Source organism: Dermacentor andersoni, chromosome 3, assembly GCF_023375885.2.
Source record: "Dermacentor andersoni chromosome 3, qqDerAnde1_hic_scaffold, whole genome shotgun sequence".
Taxonomy (NCBI): domain Eukaryota; kingdom Metazoa; phylum Arthropoda; class Arachnida; order Ixodida; family Ixodidae; genus Dermacentor; species Dermacentor andersoni.
Window position 1 is genome coordinate 36,997,076 of NC_092816.1, and position 26,095 is coordinate 37,023,170.

A 26,095-nucleotide genomic window follows, 5' to 3' on the forward strand; every position below is an offset into this window, starting at 1 on the left:
CGACTAGTCGCTGGTGTGCGCAATGTGAGTATAATCGAGGGGTGCAGACGAAGGCAACGTATCGCTACTTAATTTGTTTGTGCTCTACTTAGTTCATACTTCTTGCGGTGCGAAAAAAAAACAAACAAGAAAATGAGAAAGGATGTAAACAAAGAAGAATACAGGAAAGAGACTCTTTTCTGTCCGGTACTTTTTTTTACATGTTTCCGCGTCTTTTGGACCGCTAAAAAGACGAAGACAAAATCGCACTGAAAGAAAAGAAGTGTTATATTGAACGGTCGGTACCATAGAATGTGATCTCAATACAAAATTCGAGTAATAACAGAGCTGTGGCAAACACGAAATTGTTTAGTTATCTGCAGAGAAAGACGCAGACCTCTGTTGATAACTCTTCTGGTAAAACGCTAGCTCGTTCGCACTGGAATTTCAATCGGAGGTAGCCGGTGTTTCAGATGTCAAGCTTCTTATCGTTTATAGTTCAATATTTATGTGTAAGAAAAGTAACTGCATTACATACTAAAGGAACCTACGACTTAAATGGAGCTTATAGAAAACTTACAGAAACTTAACTTGTAGCTGACTTCTTTGTACTGTTATCCGTATAGAGAGATGTTCGACAAGGGCGGCGCCATCGGGGACGCCGCCGTGGCCGCGCTGCTGTGCATGGGCGTCACCGCACCACATGTGACCGGCATCGGCGGTGGTCTAATGGCCGTCCTTTACGACAAGTGAGCCGGATTCTACGCGTATTGGCGCGACTCAGTGGCTACTATCACGTGATTTGAGGCATAACTCGCGATAGGGAACTCTGGTGCTAGATCAATGACCATTCACACTGAAGAAAAAAGAAAAAAATACTTCGCCCTTGGCCAACAGCGAGGCTGCGGAGAAAAGCGCTTGTCGCTTTTCATAGAAAATACCAATATATTAAGCGTGTAATACATTTAGGTTGCATATGTGAGGTTATGTGGGATGTCAATCTAAGCTGGAGTAAGGCACAAATACAACTATGCAGTACGTTACGTATGTTAACCATCGTCAAGTGAAACGAGAACAGCGGTGCGCTTGGCACAGTTTGCGCCGCCATCTTTTTTCGCTTTCAATAAAAGAGAGCTAGAACAGAAACGACAATATCGCAGTATAGGGGGAGCGTCATCGCGCAGTGCGGTCAAAGCGAACGCGCACGTCTGTCAATAGCGATGAGTGGACGGCGAGCTGTGCCGCTGTCCACTCATATATACTAAAGTTTTGAGCACTTGTCTGCGAAACTGTGGACTTCTGTGCGGGACCTCGGACAATGCAAAGTGCATGCTTGCGTTTGCATATGCAGCTGTGTACGTGTTGGTCTTCTCTGGATGTCTGTAGTCATGCTCACATCTTTGTGTTCATGCTGTCTGATTTTGCTGTGCATGCAGTCGAACGCCTTTATACCGAAATGCTTGGGGCTTGTGCAGGACACTTCGTAGCAAAAGTCACGTAACGCACAGCTCACAATTCCTTCGTCTTACATGTCATTTCGTTGCAAAGGAGCTCGATTTTATTAATGACTCATTTTGTGACTTATTGTGGGAAATGTTTTGCGATAGCATTTATCTTTGGCTAGCGACGAGCAGTAGTTGGTGCCACATAAGAGCGCCAACCTTTATGTCTGCATGTCTGATAACAATGAAAAAAAAAAAAGTGGCTATAGGAGCTGCAAATATGATGGTTCAGGTGTCACAGGAAATACAAGCAGTACATGGGTTTGCCTAAACTTTGTCCTTCTGCGCTTGAAACATGTTTGTGACTTTGCGAACTGACAACTCCTTGCAAAATATAGCGCCTTAAGTGCACTGATTCGCAGTGATCAAGCATTTGCGCAAGCGTGTATTGCGGCTGTGTTTATAAAAATTCGTTCCAAATGGATACGACTTGCGAACTTGCCGGTTAGAATTTGTAGATTGCAATATGTGCCGTAAAGTTAATTAACGATGTTTTGGTGATTGGGCAATTAAGCATTTTGATTTCTTGCGCAAATAATATCTGTTCCTTCGAGCAGTCCAGTTCAAAAAGTAGAATGGTAATACATGCCACGGGAGCTTTCTTAAAATTCTACTAACGAAAAAAAAAAATAATTTATTGAATATACATGGGCAGAATGACCACGCCAAGGTGCACTTTATGTTTATGTATGTTACTGCGTCAATGAGCCATTCAGTTACATTCGCTTTAAAGTTTTACCAGCTTCCGCAAGTAGACGTCCTAATGCAGTATGTATAGAACCCAGGTATCTCTTTTGGACGTCAGACCCAGCTATTCAATGGCTTGAGTGCTCCGGTTCTCACATCTATTCATTTTGTTTTTGTGATATCCTGGAATTATTTATCATGTCGTCGTCAGCATAGTGTCTCGTGATAAGGAAAGCGCATATATGGACAAACACTAAAGACCCTGTGTTCTTCAGTCGTATTTGCCCTTTCGCACATAGATGCACACTATCTCGCTAATTTCGCATAGCGTCTCGGCAGTCAACTTTATCGTCATGTTTCTTACGTGACGGCAGTTAGTTCAACTAGCAGTTACAGTTCAAAAGCTACTGGAAGTTGAGCAAGTTGGTAAGAGAGAGAGAGAACACGAGAAAGGGCAGGGAAGTTAACTAGAAAATATCTGGTTTGCCATCCTGGATGGAGGAAAGGAGATTTAAATATTTAGGGAGGGAGAAGGATGAGTATTGAAACGGAATTGGTGGCAGGCGTCACTATCACAGTCTATCTGGCAGGCCAGTAGACAGCACGAAGCGAACGACAGCACCCTGGCTTCCTTGGTCACTCACGACCGTTGTGGCCACTGTCCGAGTATGTCTGGCTATGACAGTGGCCGCTTGTCCAGAGTCTCTAACGAGGAACACAGCACCTGATATTAACCTAACGTGTACTGTAACGGTGGCAGATGCCCAGAAATTGTTAGTCTTTTTTTTTGACAGCCGCAAGTGTCACAGGTAGGAATGAAGGCGTGCTGCGCACACAGCCACAAGCAGTGATGAAAACACACCACGCTAGCTATCAACTGAAGGGCCACAGCGTAGCGGAAAGCTAGGAGGACCCAAAACTCATCAGCTCCTGTTTACGGGTAGGCAGCGCGACCCCGCCAATTCTGGACACGCGCCTGCACCCGCGATAGACAACTGTTTGTGCAGAAGAACTTTTCTTTGTGCACGATAATCGAGGGCTGACTTGCGGGCGTGCTACCGAAATGAATGATACGCAAAGCTTCAACGCACAAGGAAAGCTTATTATTTTTAGAAGAATGGAGAAGTGTGCGTTTGAGCATGCGCAGATGAGTTTTTTTTTTGTTTACCTTTTTCTCCGGCACTGTGGAACTTTTTGTTGACAGTCAGTTTTTTTGTTGCCCTTGTCGTCCCTATACTGGTGTCCATGTTTGCACGCCTGCCTTTAGTAACATGGTTAGCACGAGCAAAGTTGATCTTGGTGGCGGTCAAAATAATATACGAGGTCCAAATACCGTTTTTTTTTTTACCCTAAGCTTAGCCTCAAAGAGTCATGCGTGAACTAAATTTCTGATAACGGATGCAGAGCGACCTACAGACACGAGTCGTCTCGAAGGACTCGAAGGAACAATGAATCATGTTCTCTGCGGGTTTCAGGTCCACGATGAGGGTTCAAGCCCTGGACGCCCTGGGAGTGTCTCCGGCAAGCGTCACACCGAATATGTCTTCAACCAACCCGTCGGCGTTGAAACGCGGTACGCTATAATATTGACCACGTGGTCACGGTGTATACCCGCACCGTGACTTGGAAACTTGTAGGACCCTTCGCGGTGGTTTAGTGCTTTCTGCAGAGCTCATGGGTTTAAATCCTGGCTACAGCGGCCACATTCCAGTCGGGAAAGTCTGAAAAAGCGCGGATTGCTTTGGGGCGCTGAACTTGAACTTAATTTTGATTCCTAAACCTGAACGATAGTAAAAACTGAATAGGAGCATTATATATACACTTATGGATATTCTAATTTTGGCAAGCTAATGTAAGCAAAACATACGGAAGCGTGCACAGGAAATTGAAAGTAAGTAAATGACCACAAAACGATGCAAAGTATAATGTTAGGCTTAACGTTAAGAAATGGCGAAAGAAAATAGCATGGATTAGAGGTGAAACGCTGGCAGGTTATTTCGGGGGTCTTGGAGATGGGGGGAGTGTAGTTGGATAGCTTGTGTAACGCGTTAAAACAATAAACCCCCAGTGGTTTATAGCATAAAGTCCAGCTCTGAACATGTACTTTAGCTCGCATGCCATAAATTGTGGTGAACAAGAGGATGTATCGGTGTGCGGTACAAGCGCGCGGGGCTCAGAAAAAAAAAGAAACGAACTCTCTGAAGTTTCGTATTCACCTGTGCGCTACACTTGCAAACTTGCACTAGCCGGAGCACTCGGGGCTGAAGTGCAGTTCTGGGGAGAACATGACTTGCGGCAATTGCTCCTAATTAATAATAATAATAAAATGATATATTTTAGATATCGCGTGGAACACACATATAGCGCAATTCTGCGTATTCAGATGACTTACACGAGGTGACGGAAATTATTCGTGGGATAAATTGTGATGTTCCAGTGTATAATTAAATGTAAACTAATAAGCTCTCCAATTATTCACTTTGTGGAACATCTTCCAATTGGCAAATTGAGGTAGGCAGTAGGCGGTCGTCCATATTTGGTTTATGGGGAGCGTAGGCAATTCATCCATGACTCATCGTACAATCCAGCGTAATCACTGGCGTTCGCCTGCGTTCCCGAGTGTAAACCGTTGTAACATCAAACACTTGTTAGACGTTGAAAATGGTAACGGGAAAAACACCAGTGCATGCTCACGTCAGTGCTTGCACGTCGTGCGTTCCGTCCTCTCAGGTGCCAACGCTCCGATCGTGCCTGGCGCGCTGGCAGGACTGAAGGCTCTGCACACCAAGGCGGGCGAGCTTCCCTGGAAGGCCGTGTTCCAGCCGGCCATCCGCTTGGCCAAGGAGGGCTTCACCGTCGGATCGCACCTTGCCGCCGCCCTGGCGAACAATAAGAATGTACTGAGCGTGTCGGCTTCCCTCAGGTATATGATCCCTTCAGCCGGAGAAAGTTGGTATCAGACGAGCTTAACGCTAAGACTGCTGGAGAAGCCTGTGACGCTGCAATCGTTCTGTAACCGTTGCAATCGAGAGAAATTACTATACGATTCGGCGCTAATTATGTGAGAAAGAATGTTGCACATCTCTTATTGCTTGAGAGGCGTGCTAGCTTCGCGGCGTAACCTTATATAGTAATGAAATATTTTTGTTCGCGACTAATATCTTTGCTACCGTAGGTTTCCGATCGTAAATTGAAAAGAAGCCTTTGAAGTCATGAGGACGCATCTATGTAATCCATGCAAGTTGCCGCACATCTCTGACATGCCTGTCGCTTCCTCCCCGGCTTAGTCATTTTACTGCTCGTGCATGTGGGCATCCCCGCCGGTTTCCCTCTACTACACTTAGTATGGAACTCTATGCCTCATGGCAGTTGTGGTTAAAACGCAAGCAGGGCTACCCCTATCGCTCTGGAGTTGTGCAAACTGTAGCTGTGCGTCTGTTGCCGTAAGAAGCGATTACTCACGGCGTCGACATTCCAAGATAGTTTGGCCTTTCGGTATGGCTTGTATATAGTTCGGTGCGCTGCAGGTTGTCATACTGGAACATAATATTTGTCGTTATGACGTGGTTCATACAACTTCACATGCGCAAAACAAGGGAATACCACCGTTATCCTCTGTCACCCTAGCCGATGGATGAAACGCAGGCTAGCTTCTCAGCAGCGCTGGACTGGGATGCCGATGGGACTGAAGGAGACTGAAAGTAGGCGTCGCGTCCACGAAGTTGGCTTCTTCTCAGGGTGACGGAACATTTCCCGCCACTTTGGACCACGTGATAGCTCTCGGCGAGTAGCGGCGCGAGCAGGTGCTGGGAAAACAGCCGCGTAACTCTACTGTCTTTGAGAGTGTTCTGAGCTCCTTTCAGTCGCTTGTGGAAATATTCAGTAAAAAAGTAAAACAAAAATTGGCAGGACTCATCTCCGAATGACTGGCGACATTGATGCGTGAGCATTGAATCGGTATAGCCACATAACGTATTTCCATCGTCGAAACGAGTTATGCATGAGTCGTGTATTACAGCGGGGACTCCTCTCTCGCTCTTCTTTATGGATACGCTGCGCCATCTAGTGGCACGGCCGAGAAGGTCGCGCGTAGCCTCCGAGACTAGAAGTGTAGCGCGCCGGTGCCTGCGAATGCTGACAATTATTCTCTCGCTTGTCGCACAGTCAGTGGCACATGTTCAGTGACCCAAGAGGAACTTCAGTTTGGCCTTGGTGTTTACTGCATATCATATTGACCGTAATTAAAGACGGGGACAGCGGAAGAGAACGCAAAAACGACACGGGCGGTACCTAAGTTGGCGAGACGTTCATTGACAACCCGCACGTATACCCAGTGCGCTTATGGCTCCGGTCGCTAAAGCGTTGTCCTGAAAAGTGTTCATTTGAAAGCGGCACATACCCGGTACATGTGTGGTGCAGCCGGCTAACGCGTCGGGTTTCCGTCCTCGACGAACCGTTGTGACGTGGGCTCGATTCCACTCAGCATAGGCGAAATTTAAGGGGCCTTTTTCGTCATTGTAGAGTGGCACGTTCCTTGTAGTGCATACATAGTTACCCAAGTTGTCATCAGAGAGGTTCATTGAAGACCAGCGCAGACCGAGGGTCACATACCGAGTGCTCCAAGTCGGCGTCAAATAGTTTCTTCGAACAGCGGTGCCAACCCAGTCCCGCATCTACAGTGACTTATGTCGGCTTCAAAGTGGCTCCTCGAAGGGCGGCACATATTTGCACATTGCCACATACTCAGTGACCCAAGTTGGTTCAATAGTTGGTTTCGAACCCTGTTACCTCAGTATAGAAGCCCAATGCGCTACAACCATTTGACCATGGGATATACCCAGCGGCCCAGGGAGGAGGGAAATCAGTTCGATACAAACATACATAGATAGGTACTTTCCAGGAAGTGCGTGAAGTACCCTAAGAGTGCTAACGCATTGATAACTTTCTTTGGCTCTTTCGCGGTGGTTGGCGGTGGTCTCTCCTTCACCGCTGATGCAAAGGCGACGATGTAAAAAAAAAAGGCACGTGGTCGCGCGCAAACGAGTTTCGGGGTGCGTTCACTGTCGAAAGCGATCTAATATACCTCTGTGTAACGCACCTGATGTCGCGCGAGAGATTTGTAGATGATGTGGTTCTTGTTGAGGTTAGTGTGTGGAAGGTGGCACCGCAAATCGGGACATGAGTGGCGCATCTCTAAGTTGCAGCAGCAGACGCTCTTCTTGCAGAGCTCTGTGCTGGTTAGATATGCATCGCACCGTCCGTTGAAGTTGCTCTCCCTGTCTCAGCAAGACGCTGTGTGGTGGCTTCAGCGCTGCTGAAAGGCAGTCGCCCTCTTCCCCCTTCTCTTGGAGGCGGCGGGAGAGGGCCTCGACAGCGGGAGAGGAGGTTGGTTGCACACCGGCGCTCTTGCCGCTGGAGACAAGACTCATCACATGTGACGAATAAGCTTTCTATGTATATCTACCTGTACTACCCCTACAACTGTGTCTACTCGCGGCACTGTTCTTCGCGGAAGTATGCAGGGAAACCACAAACGTTAGCTAAATATCCTCACTGCAACAAGTACGCGCCTTCTAGCGCATCGTTCCTTTTTACATAGAGCGAATAACTTTCTAGAAGCGTTCGAATATTCGCTTACGTACACAATAATCGTGGATGGTTTCTTCACGTAAAAAAAAGAAAGAAAAAGACAGATGTCCCCGTTACAAACATAACGATCCCTAGTTGGAACAGCGTGGTCCCATTTTTTTGATGCAGGAAGCGATTCTCAAACAGCGCCACCGGCGCTCTGTTGCGCCGCGGGGACAAGCTCGTCCAGGCGCAACTCGCCGAGCTGCTGACGAAGCTGGCCGAACACGGCCCGGAGTACCTTTACCAACATGAACTCGCCGACGAGATCGAAAAGAACGTTGCGGACGCCGGTAACGTAGACAGGTTTCAGCATATTCGCACCGTTCGTACGGTGGCTGACGCACTATACATGTCTATTTCTATAGGTATTTAGAAAAGGTAGTATTCCATCATTTTCAACCCAATTCCAACTTACGTTTACTATACCTAGACTTACTCTTTTTGTGTCCTTGTTTATTCGCCTGTGACATCGGTAAATCTTATACTGCAGTTTAACACAAAGTGCCAACGTTTCTTCTAGCCTGTGTGCGATATATGTATCTGTATAGTGACTCTCAGTGAGTATTCGTGTTACATTCGAGCCCGAAGTGTACAGGAAGTGTTGCTTCGTATTTTTACTATCTATACGTTCAATACGTGGGAACGGTTACTGCACACACAGATACATAAACCTGCTGCATTCTTCATCGTATAAATCATGCAATCGTACGAAATGAGACTGGCAGTATTGGAAATAAATGAAATCAATACATCTGAATGTGTTCCTTATACTTAAGATGCGGGGGAAGGCAGGAGTTTAAGAATTTTACCAAAATTATTGGGGCATCTTATTATTGTCGCAACGTCAAAAACAGGGGTCGTAAGCACTATTAAGGAGGCCCAGTGGCAAGTCGCCTTTTTAATACTGAGCGCAACCGGGACTTATTCATTGCGCCTCGATAAAAACGCTCATGCTTATTCACATTGTCCTCTTATTCGTCGGAGTACAGGCGCGGCATATGCGTGCCTCCGAACTATAGGCATCGTCCCGATGTGCAATTTAAGCGTATGAGGGCTGTGTACAACGGCACAGAATAACGCAGGCGAAAATAAAGCAAAGAAAAAAAAAACAAACCAAGGTTAGTTCGACAGGTACGGCTTCATCCGTACCCCATGCACCACTTCGGGTAAGTGCTTGCGGCGACTGGAGCTATTTGTCACCGTCAGGAACGGCCTCGTTATTCATGCACGTCGCTCAGGCGGCGGATCACTCTGTACGGCCCAAAGTACCGTCTTAGCAGATTTTCGGAAAGTCCACGAGGGCGTATGGGTATCCAGACTCTGTGTCGAAGATTGTACCGTTTTGCATCTTGGTCTTGCTGAAGGCAGGTAAGTACGTGGGCAAGCTGTCTGGCTTCTTCGGCGCGCTGAGTGAATCCAACGTCGGTATATAGGTATGACTAACCGGCCGTTGGTCTGGAGAGATATACGGTTATTTTCAAGTGGCTTGTACCACTGAGTCTGAGAACCGAGTCAGGGAGTTCGGCATTGAAGGCAGTTCCCCTGTCTGTGATTACTACTTTTGGGGCGCCGTGCCTAAGGACGACTTTTTCGATGAAGAAAGTGAGCTGCTTCGGCTGCTGTGCCCCAATGTGTAGCTTTCCTCTCCTCGTAGCACGTCATGTAATTGGTGGCAACAACGATCCATTTGTTGCCGGCTGTAGAAGTTGGAAATGGGCCCAGGAAATCCATTCCAACTTGGGCGAATGGCTGGCCTGGTACTTCGGCTGGATGTAAGGGACCTGCAGTCTTGCCGGGAGGTGCTTTACGTCTTTGACAGTCAGCACGTTTGGTGTTTTACAGCAGCGGGTAGCTTCGTGCAGTAGTACTCGATTCGGAGTCGGGACAATGTTCTCGCGTAGCCTAGATGACCGGCGGTGGTGTCATCGTGGCACGTTTTTTGTGTTTCGTTTTCGAAGTGGTGCCAGTACGACAAGCGGGTATGTGCTGCCACGGGTAGAAAAGTTCATGCAATCGTACGAAATGTGACTGGCAGTATTGGGAATAAATGAAATCAATACATCCGAGTGTGTTCTTTATTCTGAGTGATCTGAGTGATTGCCTGTACGACGGCAGTCCCCTGGCATAGAGTCGCGGAACGTCTTTACTTCGACCTTCCAAGAAATGAATTAGTGGGAGCAACTGTGGGTCATGGCGTTGCTCCTGTCAAATGGTGACAGGAGCAACGTAAACAAATTCGTAAATTCGGTGACAGGAGCAACAAATTCGTAAATTATGGTCACGTCGAACTCCTGAAGCCTGAGATTCCAGAGCGCCAGTAGGCCAGATGGGTAGCTTAGGTTAGTCAGCCAACAAAGAGAATGATGATCGCTGACAACCTTGAATAAACGGCCGTACAAATAGGAGCGAAATTTGATAAGCGCTCACACCGCGGCGAGTCGTTCCTTCTCGGTAGTCGACTAGTTTTCCCCTGTACGAGAGAGAGAGTTCGGCTGGCGTAGGCGATTACTTTTTCCGAGCCGCCTTAATTGCCACTGCACCAGTACGGCACCCAGGACAACATCGCTCGCATCAGTGTGAATGGCTGGCTGACGCAGAGAGAATTTTTTTTTCCCGTGCGATACGTTTCTAGGATTTCACGTGTTATCTGGCCGAGATGGCGATGCGCAATGTGGAGTTCTCTACTCAGGGCGCACATCCACAGCAGGACGTCGCGATGTCCTGGCAGTCGATCACCCCGGCTAGTTCGATTGTCTGCTGTGCTGCTACTCGCTGCGCTCCCGATGTAGAAGTGTAGCAGGCTATCGAATCAGCCGGAGATGACTGGGCGGGTTTGAGTACTCCGCGAAATACAAATGTTTCTGGGCAGATAGTGTAATGTGAGGTACCTCGGGAGTGCCTCATTTCAAACACAATATACTCGCGAACACGAACACGTGGGCCGCGAAAAGACGGAGATGCAACTTGGAAACGTCGTATAAGGTCAGCCGACGACACCCAGTGGTTAGGGAGGGTATCCTCATTTCGTGATCCTAATCTGGAGTTGTTTCGATCCTGCGACGGGTTGCTCGTGAGAAGTGGCCGCACCGACAGTATACGTCATTCGGGGGCGGCGTTTCTCGCTCCATTTTCTCACTGTTTCTGCAGGTGGGTCCCTCAAGAAAAGCGACCTGTCGGGATACCAACCCGTCTGGCAGGATCCGCTGTCTTCCAGGATAGGGGACAGCCAGCACATACACTCGGCTCCCATTCCGGGCGCCGGCGTTGTGCTAGCCGTGGCCGTCCACAAGATAAACGTGGCGTGAGTTTCGTCATTCTGTCTCACGTGCGCGCCTGCATTTCGGGTCGCCTTGCCGCACTGCGGGCGTAGAGGCCGAGGATGCTGCCTTGAGACGTGGCGAAAACGGCAAGCCAATATATGCACTTACATTAAGCGGTACTGATCACCCTGTCCATTAGGGATCTTTAGCAAAGCGAGGAGCACTTTGAGCCAGCTTTGGTATAGGGAGAATAGCCGGCGTGAAAGAGCATCGGTTTCAGCTGTGAATTTGCCGCTTGGATGACATTGCAGTTGAAATGTCAAAGTATTATAGCGAGAAGAGAGGGGGTTAACCGAGGGTCCCGATTTTTATTAGTCATATCATGAGAAGCCAGCAAACACTGACACCAAGGACAACATAGGGGAAATTACTTGTGTTTAATAAATGAAATAAAGAAACGATAAATTAATGGAAATGAAAGTGGATGAAAAAAGAACTTGCCGCAGGTGGGAACCGAACCCACAACCTTCGCATGCGAAGGTTGTGGGTTCGTGAAGGTTCGTTGTGGGTTCGTTGTGGGTTCGTGAAGTAATTGCTTTGCTAATGGGGAAAGACTCCGCAAAGAATGCCGGAAAAGATGCAGAGAAGGACACAACCGAAACAAAAGATCTTGCAGAGCTGTCAAAGGCGTTTCAAAACTTCAAACGTGATTTCAGGAACCAGATGAGGGAAATTAAAGACAGCATAACATTTTGCTCTGATACTTGCAGTGAGGTGAAAGATGCAGCCATTGATATTAAGAATATCAGAGCTGAAATGCAAGAACTTATCAGGCAAAACATGGAACTAAAAGCAGAAAACAAGAAACTGGCACAAAAATGCGATGAGCTGGAGCAGTATCAGCGCCTAAACAATCTTGAGATAAAAGGTGCCCCGGTGGGAAATGATCCAGTGGCAGTTGTAACAAATATAGGGGAAGCTGTCGGCACGACGATTGATCCGGCTGACATCGACACATGCCACTGGATTCACACTCCTAAACCAGGTGTGCAGAAGATAATCGTTCGTTTTGTCAAAAGAACAAAACGTGACGATATTCTGGCGAAGTGTAGAAAGAAAAGGCTGGATAGCTCTGTGTTTGGGGATAAGAAGAAAATGCCCATTTTTGTAAACGAGCATTTGACTCAGAGGGGCAAGGCTTTGCTTGCAGCGGCAATACAGAAAAAGAAAGAAACTGGCTGGAAATTTGTTTGGACATCTGGTGGCGAAGTGCTAGCACGCAAAGATGAAGGTTCACGAGTGATACACATTGCGGATGAGGCAAGCCTGACTAAAATAGGGAATTGAACATGCAATGTGAAATACGAAATTAAAAACGGTTTATTATGTCTGATCTTTTTAATAACCGAAAGTATTATGATGTTGCAGAATTTAATAGCGAATTCCACTCTAGCAAGAACTTGTTTTCGACATTACATATAAATTGTAGAAGTATAGAAAGAAAAGTCGATGATATTGCTGTTTTTCTACAGTCTCTATCAATTGGGTTTGATGTGCTGGTTTTCTCAGAAACATGGATCACTTGTAAAGAAGATGCACCATTCCTTCCAGGTTATCGAAATGAAATCCTTTGTCGTGAACAACAAAAAGGTGGAGGTCTTGCTATTTATTTTAAGGCTGCGCTTTTTTGTGAACTGCTTGATAAATATTCTGTCATGAATGATGATATTGAATGCATGACTGTGTGTATTGGGCCATATTTAGTAGTTGGTGTATATAGGCCACCCCGTGGCCACAAAAAGAAATTTATTCAGTTCCTTTACGTTGTGTTATCAACTGTTCTCTGGAATACTCCTTGCATAATTATGGGCGATATAAATATTGACCTCTGCTCCAATGATCCCTATGCGAAAGAATTTGAAACGCTTTTGCTTACATATGGAAGTGCAAATTTTATAACATTACCTACTAGGATTACATCAGTAAGCGCTACGCTGCTTGATATATGTGCTTCAAATTTAAGTTCGCAGAATATAAAAACCGGGGTTTTTTCGTATGACATCAGTGATCATATGCCTATCTTCTTTCTGGTATTATCTACTTCTCGCCTTTGCATACCAAAAACCCAGACATTTCTACATCGAACTAAAACAGTATTCCCGAAAATGTTTTTCACTTAGTTCAGAACCTAGATTGGAGCGCTGTTTATAGGCAAAATAACCCTGATGAAGCTTATAACGCCTTCCTAAAGCTGTTGCGTGCTAGTTATGATGCAGCATTTCCACTTCATGAGTTCTCACATTATGTAAATAAAAAATGCAGAAAGCCTTGGATAAATTCAGATCTTTACAGGCGCATTAAAATAAAGAATAAGTTGTACCACGATTTCATCCACTCGAGAGAGACCGACGCGTTCACTAAATATAAGGCATATAGAAATGTTTTTACTTCAGACATAAGAAAGGCTAAAACGAACTACTATGAAAAGTTATTTGAAAAAATTTACAACAATGCGAGGAAATTATGGGAAGTCGTAAATGGGCTTACGAACAGGAATAAAGGCTGTCATAGGACACAGGACCTAACAATTAATGGCGAAACACTCAACGGCGAAAGTTTGGCCAATGTCATGAACGAACACTTCATAAACGCGGGCTCCTATGTTGCAACCGATGGAAATACGGAAAGTGCCCCACTGCTGATAAGTCTACTGTACCTTATTCTATTTTTTTGGTTCCCACAGATCCGGTCGAAGTAGAAAACTTAATCAGAAAGCTTAAAAATAATGTTGCATCAGGTATTGATGAAATAGGTTCTGCTGAGTTAAAATTGATATCGCCATTGATATGTGATGTAATGGCCTATATTATCAACCTCACCCTCACTGCCGGTGTATTCCCGGAACAGTTAAAGGTGGCAAAAGTCACTGCAGTACATAAAGGTGGTGATCTCAATAGTTTAGCAAATTATTGACCAATATCTGTGCTTCCAACAATATCAAAAATATTTGGAGTAATTTACAGTAGACTTGCATCATTTTTTGATAAACATCAAATAATAACAAAGAGTCAATATGGGTTTCAAAAAAATAAGTCAACGGAGCAAGCTCTATTATATATCAAGGATAAGATAATCGACCATATGGAAAAGAAAAAATACACACTTGGGCTCTTTCTTGATCTTCAAAAAGCATTTGACTCCATACAAATCCAACTGTTAATTCAGAAATTATCGAGGTATGGAGTGCGTGGAGTCGCACTTCAACTCTTCAAAAGTTACCTTGAAGATCGCTATCAATTCGTGCAAATTAATAACAAAATGTCTAAAAAGATAAAATTAAACCAAGGAGTCCCCCAAGGGTCCATATTGGGGCCACTATTGTTCCTTGCTTATATAAATGATATTGTAGAAATTCCGATTCCCCTGAACTTACTATGTACGCTGATGATACAAACGTTTTCTTTTCATCAGACAATTTATTATCACTTGAAGTCAGTGTAAATAACTATTTAGGGCATCTTTCAGAATGGTTAAGGCGAAATAAGCTACGCCTAAATGCCAAAAAAACAACCTATATGATATTCCGACCTACAAACAAGCCTATAAGTAAAATACGTGTCACATTTGAAGGAAATTGTATTACACACGTTAGGGAACAAAAATTTCTTAGTGCGTGGTTTCAGGAGGAATTAAACTGGAATACACATGTAAATCACCTAATTACCGCATTAGCGCGAATAGTTGGTTGTTTTCACAAAACAGTATACTTAATCCCATTAAGGTTAAAACTAAATATGTACTATGCACTATTTCATTCTAAGGTAACTTATGGGATATTAGTCTGCGGAACAACATCGCAAAGAAATTACCATAGACTTGTTACTATGCAGAAGAAAATATTGCGCTGTTTCGAAAAGTACAGGGGAAAATTACAAGACCTGCCAACTGCTCCATTGTTCATAAAACATTCCATGCTCAGGGTTGATCAGTTATACTATTTTAAATTGCTCCAAGTAATTCAACAAAATAAATTATATGAACAAAGTCGCATCGAAAAACCATACTACTGTTTACGAGAACAAAGGATACGAGCACCTAAAGTAGGAACTAATTACGGAAAACAAAGTGCTGCGTACCAGACACATCGTGTTTTGAATATCCTTGCAGATAGATTGAACTTTAAGGGTAGTAGTGCTGCATTTAAAAAACAAGCAAAGAACTCATTAATTACCACATGTATACAGTATAAACATAAACCTGTGAATTTTCATGCCTCGACCAATGCTTAAATCATTCAAGAATTAGTATTTTGAGTGTTTCCATGTATAATGTAATTTCATTGTATCCTCATGCATTCTTAGTTTCAAATTTCTTGAATTTATTTTGTGTAGCTATATATTATGGCGTGCGCGCGACCTCTTCTGTATGATTATTTAGAGATGTTATGTAAATTTTTCTCTTGTTTATGTGATTTGTTATGTGTACTCTTGCAAGTAGCTAGTTGTCCATTTTCCTGAAACTGATGTACTGCAATCTTTTTTTTTTGACTCTGTTGAACTCGAAGCGTGCGAGCTGCCACGAACTGCGGAGGGACAGGCACCTTTGTCAGGCTTGATTGCCTTTAGCCCCTGGCCCTGCAGTGAGCTTTGTATACTGCTTACTGTAAATAAAAAACACTTACTTATTTACTAAAAGTATTATAGCATCAGGCGGGAGCAGAGCTGAAGACATGGACGCAGGTAAAGCCACATTGAAAAATACAGGTTGCGCAACGTGCCGTTTTTCATGCGTCTTCACCTGTGTTCGTGTCTTTATCGCTGTTTCCCGCCTCACTATGGACAACCAACTAGCCGATGCTTTCACGTTATTACAGCGCCGGCTGTTGAGAGCGCTTGAAGCCAGAACCTGTGCGGAGCGCACACACGCGCGCATGCATGTGACAGCATCAGATGTCGAACCTAAAGGCGATAAAGATGAACAATACGTTAAGCTGTATCAGTAAATTATACATTCTTGTAATACGACAGCGGTCACTCTTACCATGAGATGAGGCCAACAAGTAAGCTAGAAAATAAAGAGCCGAAAACGAAAGTGGCGCTACCTCCCTTCATCTCAAGGCGCTGTATAGGCTTTAGTCAAGTGTCATTGTCTTCAGGGTGCTTGACTACAGACGCCGTCACACTGAAGTAAAGCGATATAATACCTGGGTGTATACACAGACGCAGGAATAGTTTACTCGAATGCCCACAACGAAAAGCTGAGGATGAAACGAGAGCCAGGTGGAGAGAGGTATCCGCCTATAAAGAAACGCGGTATTTTAGGGCTACAATAAATACGAGAATCGGGCGAGGAATTCGGAAAGGAGTAATACTCCCTGCGCTAGCACTTGCAAGCTTCGTTATGTCATCAAAATAGGATATCACGTCGGGGTTGCAAGCTAACGAAAGCGCCATGGGCCGATTCTTATTGGGTGGTCACGGCAAAACTCCAAATTAGGCAGTGCAAGGTGACATCGGCTGGGTCTCAATGAAGTAAGAGAAGCGCATAGCAAAGTTAGTTATAAAGAAGGGCTCCGGAGCATGGATGAAACGTAATGGACAGCGAAAATGTACATACATTTGCCCCACAAACACGTGGACACGCGAGGGCGAAAAACGACAGAAAGTTGGAGATCAAGTACAAGGTAAGTGGAAGTACACCAATAAACAACGCGCACTGGTCAAAAAGAAAGTCAGAGAAACAACTAGGGACGGTAAATAGACGCAAATGATGGAAACAAGAAAAGCCATGAATTTATTCGGAGACAGGCGAGGAAAAAAAAGAAAGAAAAAGGCTTTTTTTTTTTTTTTGAGGCCCGGGTTAGTTTCCTGAGGGAAAAAAATACAGGAACAAATATTCGGAACAAGGTAAAGTGTGTGCCTGCTGCAGAAAACATTCAAAGACAACTATGCACGTGTTTTCTTGCACAAAATTTGTACGCATTATACTTTGCGTTAAATTTTCTAGTATTCGATATTCGGCTTTTTTTTTTGTTGGTTTAATTTAATATTTGTTTCGAAACGTACTTTACGGTATTCTCATGCTTTTATTTGTAACAGTATTCCAAGATGTTTGCCAAGCCAGAATAGCAGGGCGCGTCTACATTTCAGAAGCGCAGGGGTTCGACATGAGCGTTAACTGGTCAGAGGTCGAGGTAATACGAGTATTGATGAAAAAAAAATAAGCAATAATAAAAAAAGAAAGCGAAAGACGGGTGAGCGATTGTCACACAAATACGTAATTTAACGAGATGAAGCAGATATAGAATGGCAGAGTGATAGATTACAATACGGTAATAGGAGATTAGCTGAAACAGGTTATAGGGGCCATCTGTCGCAACCTTGAATCAAAGGGGACGCCATTAGAAGGTCCCCAACATCATCACACGCAAACATGCCATGACGTTTTGCATTTTGCCTGCCTATCGATTATAGTTAATTCTGTATTGATAAATAAGAGATCGCAATTATAAGTGATCTAAATATGTAACCTAAGCTGGATACTTATTCCTGCAACAAGGCGAGCTAAATACTGAAAAAAAAACAACTTGGAAATCTGCGACGTCACGTTGACGTATTCTCGGATGAGATTTCACACTACATTCAAGAACGAGAACTCCTGCTTATAACTGCGGCGATAATAGCAAATATTTTCCCCACAAATTAGCGAAAATGAAATCTTGAGACAACACTTCACCAGCTCAAAGTGATTGATGTCTTTGTGTAATGCGCTGAAATAAAAGTGCCAAAGTAGGAAGAAAGGGTACTTGTTTGAAGCTTGAGGAGTTGGTCACGTGGTAGAGGTAGGGTATTGAAAGGACTTAGAAGAGCGTGTATATATATATTCTGCTGCGGACCACCGTCAGGTACTTTTCGCTCCTATAAGATGCAGGACCTGTGTCGAGTGATCTCCCCAACAACAATTTTCAATGTCGTCAACGCGGTATGGATTACGAATCCGGGACCTCAAGGTGGTGCGACGTAATGTCAGCGTATTTCTCTCGCATATACAGTTAAATCGCCACTGAAACGTATTAACTGTATGAAATAAAAAAAATTCCAAACAATTATACACAATTAAAGAAAGCTTGTTGCTGTTTAGCATCCTTTTAAAAGGCTCATCGATGATCGTCCATGATCCATGATCGTCGTGATCCATGATCCCGCAGCACTAGTCTGCAGGCGATTTCAAAAGATCGTCACCACGACAGAACGAGAAGGCGTGCCGAGATGAATGTTTGCAGGCACCGAGCGGACGACTGCCAGAATGAGTATTTACTGAAATCATAAAACTTGCAATTGACAGATGTGCAGGGATCAAATATATATAGAGCGGGCAGGTGCCACTGCAACCGACTGCGTGTGCCTAGAGAAATTTACAAGGGTCGTCACATGAACGCGTGCAAATTGATTAATCTCCGCGAGCACTCCATCATGAGATAATAATTGTGTTAGCTAATATTTCTGGGCTTCAACCGTTCTCTCTCAACTGGCCTTCTTCTTATAACGCATGACTATGTTGATATTGCATAGAGCGACTATTTAACGAGAAGTATATTCCCGCTGCATTTCAGCTGATCTGCACTGGAAACTGTAAATGACAGTATGGAGCGCGTTGCGTTGCACGCCCAGTGCTCAGCGATTGAAAGGCAGTGTTCTCAGCGAAAAGGCAGCCTGAAATTTTTGCATTACTGAGGCGCTATGACGTAAAGCTATTCCAAAATGTTCTATTCCAATTCTGTAATAGCACCATTTGGAATAGCTCAAAAAATTTTCGCCCCCCCCCCCCCCTTCACCTGTCACGAAAATGTCACGAAAACATATATGTGCACACTGATTATGCATGGCTAGGCCGAACAAAAGAAACGGTATTATTTCAGATTGGACGCCTCTTCGCCATTAGCCATCTGTTACTGATCAAAAGTGTTCGAGCAGCGCCTACTTCGCCTGTCTGTCTCGCGACGTCCCAAAACCGTGAAAACTCAGCACGTCAAAGTGACGCGTACGCATTAAAGAAGCATTAATACGCCAAATAAAAATGATTTTTCTTCTTCATAGCCACAGACTGCCCCGTTCCGAAAGGAATCGAAAGTAGCCAGTGCCGATCACTCAGGCACCGGCTACTCGCGCCTGCCAAAGAGCATGGGTTTATTTGCGTACAATGAAACTTTTTGCGTGTCCGTATAACGTTATCGAGCCCTTTCGGCACGTATACGACATCACTGTCAAGTCTTCCTTGCTCAGGATCCATTCTAGCGGCATTCTTAACCTTCGGTTGCATGCCACCCCAATTTTCGACCAGTCACCGCAAGCAAAGTAAGGTGTAGCTGACCAATGGCAGACGTGGGCGCCACTCTCCTCACCCGGTTATCTATTCTCACTGGGCTGGCTCGGCGCCATCGAAACCCTCTCCACTTGAGCGTTCTCCTCGCCTCATGTCTCGCCAATGAGATGATAAACCCCGCGCAATGCAGGTATTGTTGTTCGTTTTTAAAGCAAACAAAAGTGACCTCTTACAAACGAGGAGAACGTTTGATTGGGCTATTAAGACAACGCTGCGGGTCACCTCCCGGTGCTTACGTCGGCAGTTACGTAAATTTGACGTCAGGAGAGTGGAATAAAAAGTGATTGCAATAGTTTTACATTATAGGGCCACTGATGAGGCATGAGTAATAGCTGAGGGGCCCAGTGAATGTGAAAATGCATCACAAACGATCTCGCTTTCAGGTGATAAAAAAAATGCATCAGCTTGGTGTCCCCGGCAACCACCTGCGCCGCAACAAGTTCTAGGCAGCCACGCGCTCTGAGTATCGCGTTTCAATCGCTGATCACTGTGAATAATAATAATAATAATAATAATAATAATAATAATAATAATAATAACTTACCTAATCTACATTCATCTGGAATTGGTGAACACATTTTACCGCCACGCATGATCTGACATCGCATATGTATCGTAGTGTACGTCCCAATCGGCGCATGTAAATTCCACCGCAAACGTTTATGGACTGCAGGATAGGAGAAAATACTGAATACCACCGCAGCCTTGGAGCGTATTTACCGTTTAGTACAAGTGTGCTCCGACCAACACGATGTTGTACGGTTTTACTGGTTCTGCGGTCACATATGCTGCTTGGAAATCTTACGTTCTCTCAGATAGCGCGGTGCCTAAACCTTTGCGGTAGAATCTACAATTACCGCTTTCTATAGACAAGCATATGCTAAACAGAGTGCAGCATGGTCTAGGCACTGTCTAATCTGGCAACTGTAAGCTTTTTACGCTCGCACGTTTACCCGTGGTACACTTCGTGTTCAATCGCAGCGTGAGGTCCCCCGAAGAGACTGAGGAAAAGCACATATATCCCACCATGTCTCCTGCCAGGATACACCAGTAAGTGAATCGCTTTACATCGGGCACTCTTGATGTACGCCATGCATGTTACCGAATTAACAATTTCACTAATCAAGATTTTAAACTGTAGCTCCACGATAACAGTCGTGACGGCGATCTTGACGCTGGCATCGCTCCCAAAGAGACCACGCTCAGCGCGCGAATGGGCGATCGCCGTATTATATGCTCCTCAGGCGTCACGCCCGAGCCCTTGGCCAGGCCGGCTCCCGTAGTAAACGGGCTGGCCCGTCCTTACTCAGCCGCTGCGAGATGGTTACTTCATGGCACACACTACTTTCGCGGAAGTCCAATGGCATGCTTACAAAATTTTCTTCGGGTTGTTTACGTCGCAGATATTTCGACGCGTATATACTGAGCTTGAGGATGCAGTTTACGTTTGCATTACCGCTGTCGCTCCTGTGGTGGCGATTTCGCGTCATTCGGCATTTGCGGCACTTAATGGCTATAGCAACATGTTGTTCAAGGACTTGAAAAGGACCTTGTTTTTCATTTTTTTTTCCCGCAATGAAGGAACGTTAGGTCCTTTAACGATTTGAAGGGGCTACACGCGTGCCTTGCGCGGGCCTGAAAGGAAGAGAGGCCGGACGAAGCAGCTACCTGCATGGCGTAGCCAGGAAAATTTTTTGTGGGCATGGAGCCGCACTGGACCTGAGTAGGGGCTCGGGCCATGCGGGTGTTTTCGCATGTCATTCTATGGGGGGTATCCTTGGTACACAAAATTTTAGAGGGTTGCAGGGGGGGGGGGGGGTGCGTGTTCGCAATGCTTATCTCTCCCCCTCCCACCTTGCTACGCCTCGTGCTTCTAGTCAGCGTCAGCTCTGACAGCACCAGACAATGACCAGCCGTCAGCGGCACACGCCAACTGTGCAAGCGACTATATAGGGTGCAAAGGAAAATCAAAAAATCTTTTTACGACCGCAAAGCGCAAAACAAAAATGACAAGGGCTTTCAATATTTTCACCAGTCATAGGTTACCAGAAAAGGTCGCGTCAGGAATTCGTCAATTATCTGGTCATATTTAGTGAAAAATAAACAGCTCTGCTAAAGTTAAGCCAGGAACTGCCTCAGACTCACTTCTTTTTCTTCCAATATGTGTGAAACATTGGTTCGCCTGTGTGCTCGATATCGTGAATTTCCGAAATACCCCTCAAAATCATACGAAGTTTGGTATTCGCACGAAATATTCGTGGGGATCGATTGCGAGGGGATAAATAAAGTCAAAATCTGCTGAAAGAACTTTCTTCTACTGTGCCCTATAATATTACTGGCATTGAAGGGTTAAGGCAGGTGGGTGCTCAAAGGAATGCCCGTAGGAACACTGATACAGGCCCAGATATCGAGTGATAACGTCTCCGAATTGTGCTTCGAAATAGGCCGTTAACCAACGTAGTTCCTTCCCGAAGGGTTTTAAGAAGGCTTGGCGGAGGTGTGCGGTGGCTGGCCACCCTGTCAATGCTAGGAGCCCCCGGTGGGTAGCGCTGAGAGGTTGAAACGCGATACTCACACCGCATGGCGGCCGGCGCTTTTTACTGGTGAGCGCCGGTTGATTGATGGGGCACGAATTTCAGTCACGATGTCTCACAACGGCGTTAGCTTTCGACGCACATTACAATGCATCAGTTCCCCAGCGCCCACGGTGGCCGCAAAAAGACCGGCAGTCATACGCGCTCCGTCCATCGCGTTTCAATCACCGAGCACTCTACGTGGAACAGAGGTACGAAAATTTTTTTTAGTCTTATACCGCGGCGGCGATTTACGTCAAGAAAGGTGCAGTAATTAACTCACAAACACAAGCACCAACAAATGAAATATAACCGCGACGACAACTAAGCAGCCTTTATGTTTACGAGAACACAACAAAAGACAAAACAGAAGAATGTGCAACCGAGCTAGCTCTCAGGCGTTATGAACAAAACCTGGTCCCGGCATATTCGGGGCGGTTGGTAGCATTAGTGACAATTTCACATTGTGGTTTGTAGGGCGCTCCCTCCTTTTCTGTAATAATCCATCCGACGAGACGGAACAGCGCTAAATACCAGAGGCAAAAACTAGAGACACCGCTGCTGGCCAAATGAAAGGTACTGCTCGGCGAAGCCATTAGAATTACAGCCATTGCATTTAGAAAAAATTGGAGGGCGCTTCAGCTTGGCCTTTAAGAGGAAGCTTTAGCTCGGGTGGCCCTATCTAAATACATATAAAAGGAGAATTAGATTTTATCGGCAAGCACTGCACAACATTTGGCGAGGCTTGTTGCAGTTAAAAGAAAACTTAAAATCTAGTAAATGTTGGTTTCAAATTTTTTATTGAAATCGTCAATTTTTTATTAAAAATTGGCAAAAATTGAAAATTTTCAGGAAACTAAACTATAATGTTCACAACTGTGTAACTCAGCAATAAAAAGCGATATCAGAGTTCAGTGAATTGTATCTAATAGTTCATTTAAAGCGGACAAAATTGGTATGTTACACATGAATCTAAAAAAATTAGTAATATAAGAAAAACAGTTCTTGCAGAACCCGTGTTTACAAAGTAACAAATTCACGTAAGATATAGAATCACATATCGAATTTGTCTACACTTAATTATCTAATGGGTGGCGTTTACAGAACCGCGATATCTGTTCTTGATGCAGAGTTATCAACTTATAAACTTCGTGCTTCTATGTTGTTCAAGCTTCCGAATTTTTGAAAATATTTTTAACGAAACTCAGGCCCTAAATCGAAATTACGCTTCCGATAGTCACTAGAATTTAGCTTTCTCACTCATATGCAACAAAGTTTATTGAAATCGGTCCATGAGTTACTTCAGAAAAAAAAAACGTTTTTGCGTTTTACATGTATTTGAATAGGCCGCTTCGGAATTGGGTCCGAGTTAAAGCTTCCTCTTAAGGGTGGAACGCGATAGCAATCAAAGATCCATGACTGCTTCTCACGCTTCCCAGCAACTAGAGCGTACGTAACCGTAATGTTTACCGGAAACGCTGGCCGCGAACGCTATGGACGAAGGCAGGCTTTCTGGCAGAAACGCGACCTCTTGCGTAGGCCACGATGCGGTGAAGGCGAGAGCCATCCGGAGGTATTGCAAGGAATCGAGAGCGCCGCTCCGCGGCCCCCAAGATACTCGCGCACCGGCGCGCGCGAATGGCGGACGCCGTGGCCGGTCTATGATTGGTAGAAACGCTGGAAAAGGGGTTTCTTTGAGTTCTTGCGTAACATAATTATGTTTTCTCGTATAGTCAAATTACAATACGACGCTATCATGTCTGTAGGTTGTGTGTAAATCGTACGTTACGATTTTTATACGTATTTTAGTATAAGAAATACAAGTATTTAAGTAACTTCCTTGCGCCACGTGAGAGATAGGTGGTTCGAATATGTCTTTGCCGGAATGACCTCCGACGCTGGACGCTGTCGCCGTATTTGCTGCAACACGGGGCCCTTAACGTTCTGGGGTTAATATATATATATATATAGAGTGGACTCTCTCTTGAGTGAACTTCAAGGGACCGAAGGAAATAGTTCACTTAACTGAAAGTTCACTAAACTCAATATTCACTAGACCAACATAGGACATGGCATACAGAGTCAAAAGTTTGAAGTGCAATTCATGGAGGAAAAGACCACTGTTAGAAATGTGTGAAATTGAATTTGTACGTATCAACAAGTACAAGCTTCATAACGGTTATAATGCTGCCTTTCTCACTTAGAAAAAAAAATCTGTAATCTTCTTCTGCACTTGTACTATTAAAGCACAAGAAGTAACAAAACTGTCCAAAGAGTCAATGTTTTTGTACACTTCTGGCACAGCTTGCTGTGGAGACACAAAGTCTCTCAACTTTCCGATGTACCCTACCACCTCAGCTAGATTTATAGGGCTTGAAACTGGCTCGGCAGTTGCCTCTTATTCGTCTATTCTTCGTCTTCTTGGCCTCTTCTTCGAAAGAAAGAGACGACGACCATGCCAGGACTACCCGGTCGGAAAAAAAACACACCACATGGTTTATGGTGTGACAGATCGCCGCTTTGCTCTGGCGGCGTTGTAAGCGCCAGCGATGTTACTTTGTTCATGGCCTTCGAGATTACATGCTTGCTCGTTTTGTGCGGGCGATCTCGGAGGCCATGCCTCATTGCCTTTCGTTTTCCTCGCCACCGCTTTGCCCAAGGGGCGCTATAGCTCCAGAGACATTACATTGCCGCTGAAGCGGCGGTTTGATGAGGGCGGGCATCGGTTCTGATCGTAAAATTAAGCCTTGGTCCTCTGAGCGGGTTCGTTAAACTGAAATACTGACTGCTCCGAAATTCGTTTAAGTGAAAAATTTTTGCATAGAATCTATAAGAAAACTGCTGGGGATTTTTAAACAGCTCGTTATTCTGAAATATTCGATAAACCGACGTTCGTACAACTGAGAGTTCACTGTATATATATATATATATATATATATATATGTATATATATATATATATATATATATATATGTATATGTATATATTAAGATTAAGACACTGTACCCGGCTTTCCCTTTCTTCCTCAAAGTTTCGTGGAGGCCTTGAAGTTTGCCTTGGCAAAGCGGCCGGAGCTTGGCGACGATCAAAACGTCAAAGACGTGAGTACATTCCAAGGACTCGGTGGCAAATGTAAAGGCACAGAATTAATTGTCGTCGTTATCGACAAAACATTTATGCGTGCGTGCGTGCGCACACGCATGCACACACACACTTACGCACACACAGGCACATGCACGCACAAACACGCACGGATGCACTATCTATCTATCTATCTATCTATCTATCTATCTATCTATCTATCTATCTATCTATCTATCTATCTATCTATCTATCTATCTATCTATCTATCTATCTATCTATCTATCTATCTATCTATCTATCTATCTATCTATCTATCTATCTATCTATCTATCTATCTATCTATCTATCTATCTAATCTAATCTAATCTAATCTAGAAAACCCTCTATGACTACTTACTATTGTTTCTTCAAGGTTAGTAAACCAACTAGTCCTGACTAACTACTTTTCTGCACGAACTAAACGACTATCCACGAGCAGTATAGTGCCAAGAAGGGCTGATTTGTCTCTGTATTACAGAGGCAGACCAGCATGGTGACCGACGTAATCGGATTCGCTGCGCAAAATTACGACAAGACGAAGCCCCTGGCATCGCCACAAAAGTACGGCATCAAGTACGCGCCCCGCGCGGACTTTGGCGGCGCGCAGCTGACTATCGTCGCGCCCACCGGCGACGCTCTGTCTGTCACGTCCGGGCTCAACGGAATGTGAGTTTCTTTACCTTACAGCGCGAAAAGGCACCGGAAACAGAAGGGAGATGTTTTCGACTCGTTCGCAGTCCTGAGCCAAATCAGGTGAAACTTGGCGTTAGCGCATGGTAATCAAAGTTATTGCTTTGGAACTTTTGGTACGTGCTTGTCTACGTGTCGTGTATGTTTTAGGATTGTGTCGTGATAACTGATAGTGCTGTATATGTGTCCTGTCTTTTTGTGAATGAGTTTATTGGCTATAATGTAACAGGGTGGTGAATGAGAACTGTACGAACCTTCATTTATAAAG

The 26,095-nt window shown here is 44.8% G+C and overlaps 1 protein-coding gene across 1 annotated transcript; it reads left to right on the top strand.

The window, feature by feature from the left end:
• Window positions 1–609: 609 nt before the first annotated feature.
• On the top strand, window positions 610–25,807 carry LOC129388169 (scoloptoxin SSD14-like). The gene is made up of 7 exons (XM_055078327.1): window positions 610–728; window positions 3,644–3,741; window positions 4,899–5,091; window positions 7,926–8,089; window positions 10,947–11,100; window positions 25,046–25,115; window positions 25,616–25,807. Exons 1-7 carry the CDS (start codon window positions 610–612, stop codon window positions 25,805–25,807), a joined length of 990 nt encoding a protein of 329 aa, XP_054934302.1.
• The last annotated feature ends 288 nt before the right edge of the window (window positions 25,808–26,095 follow it).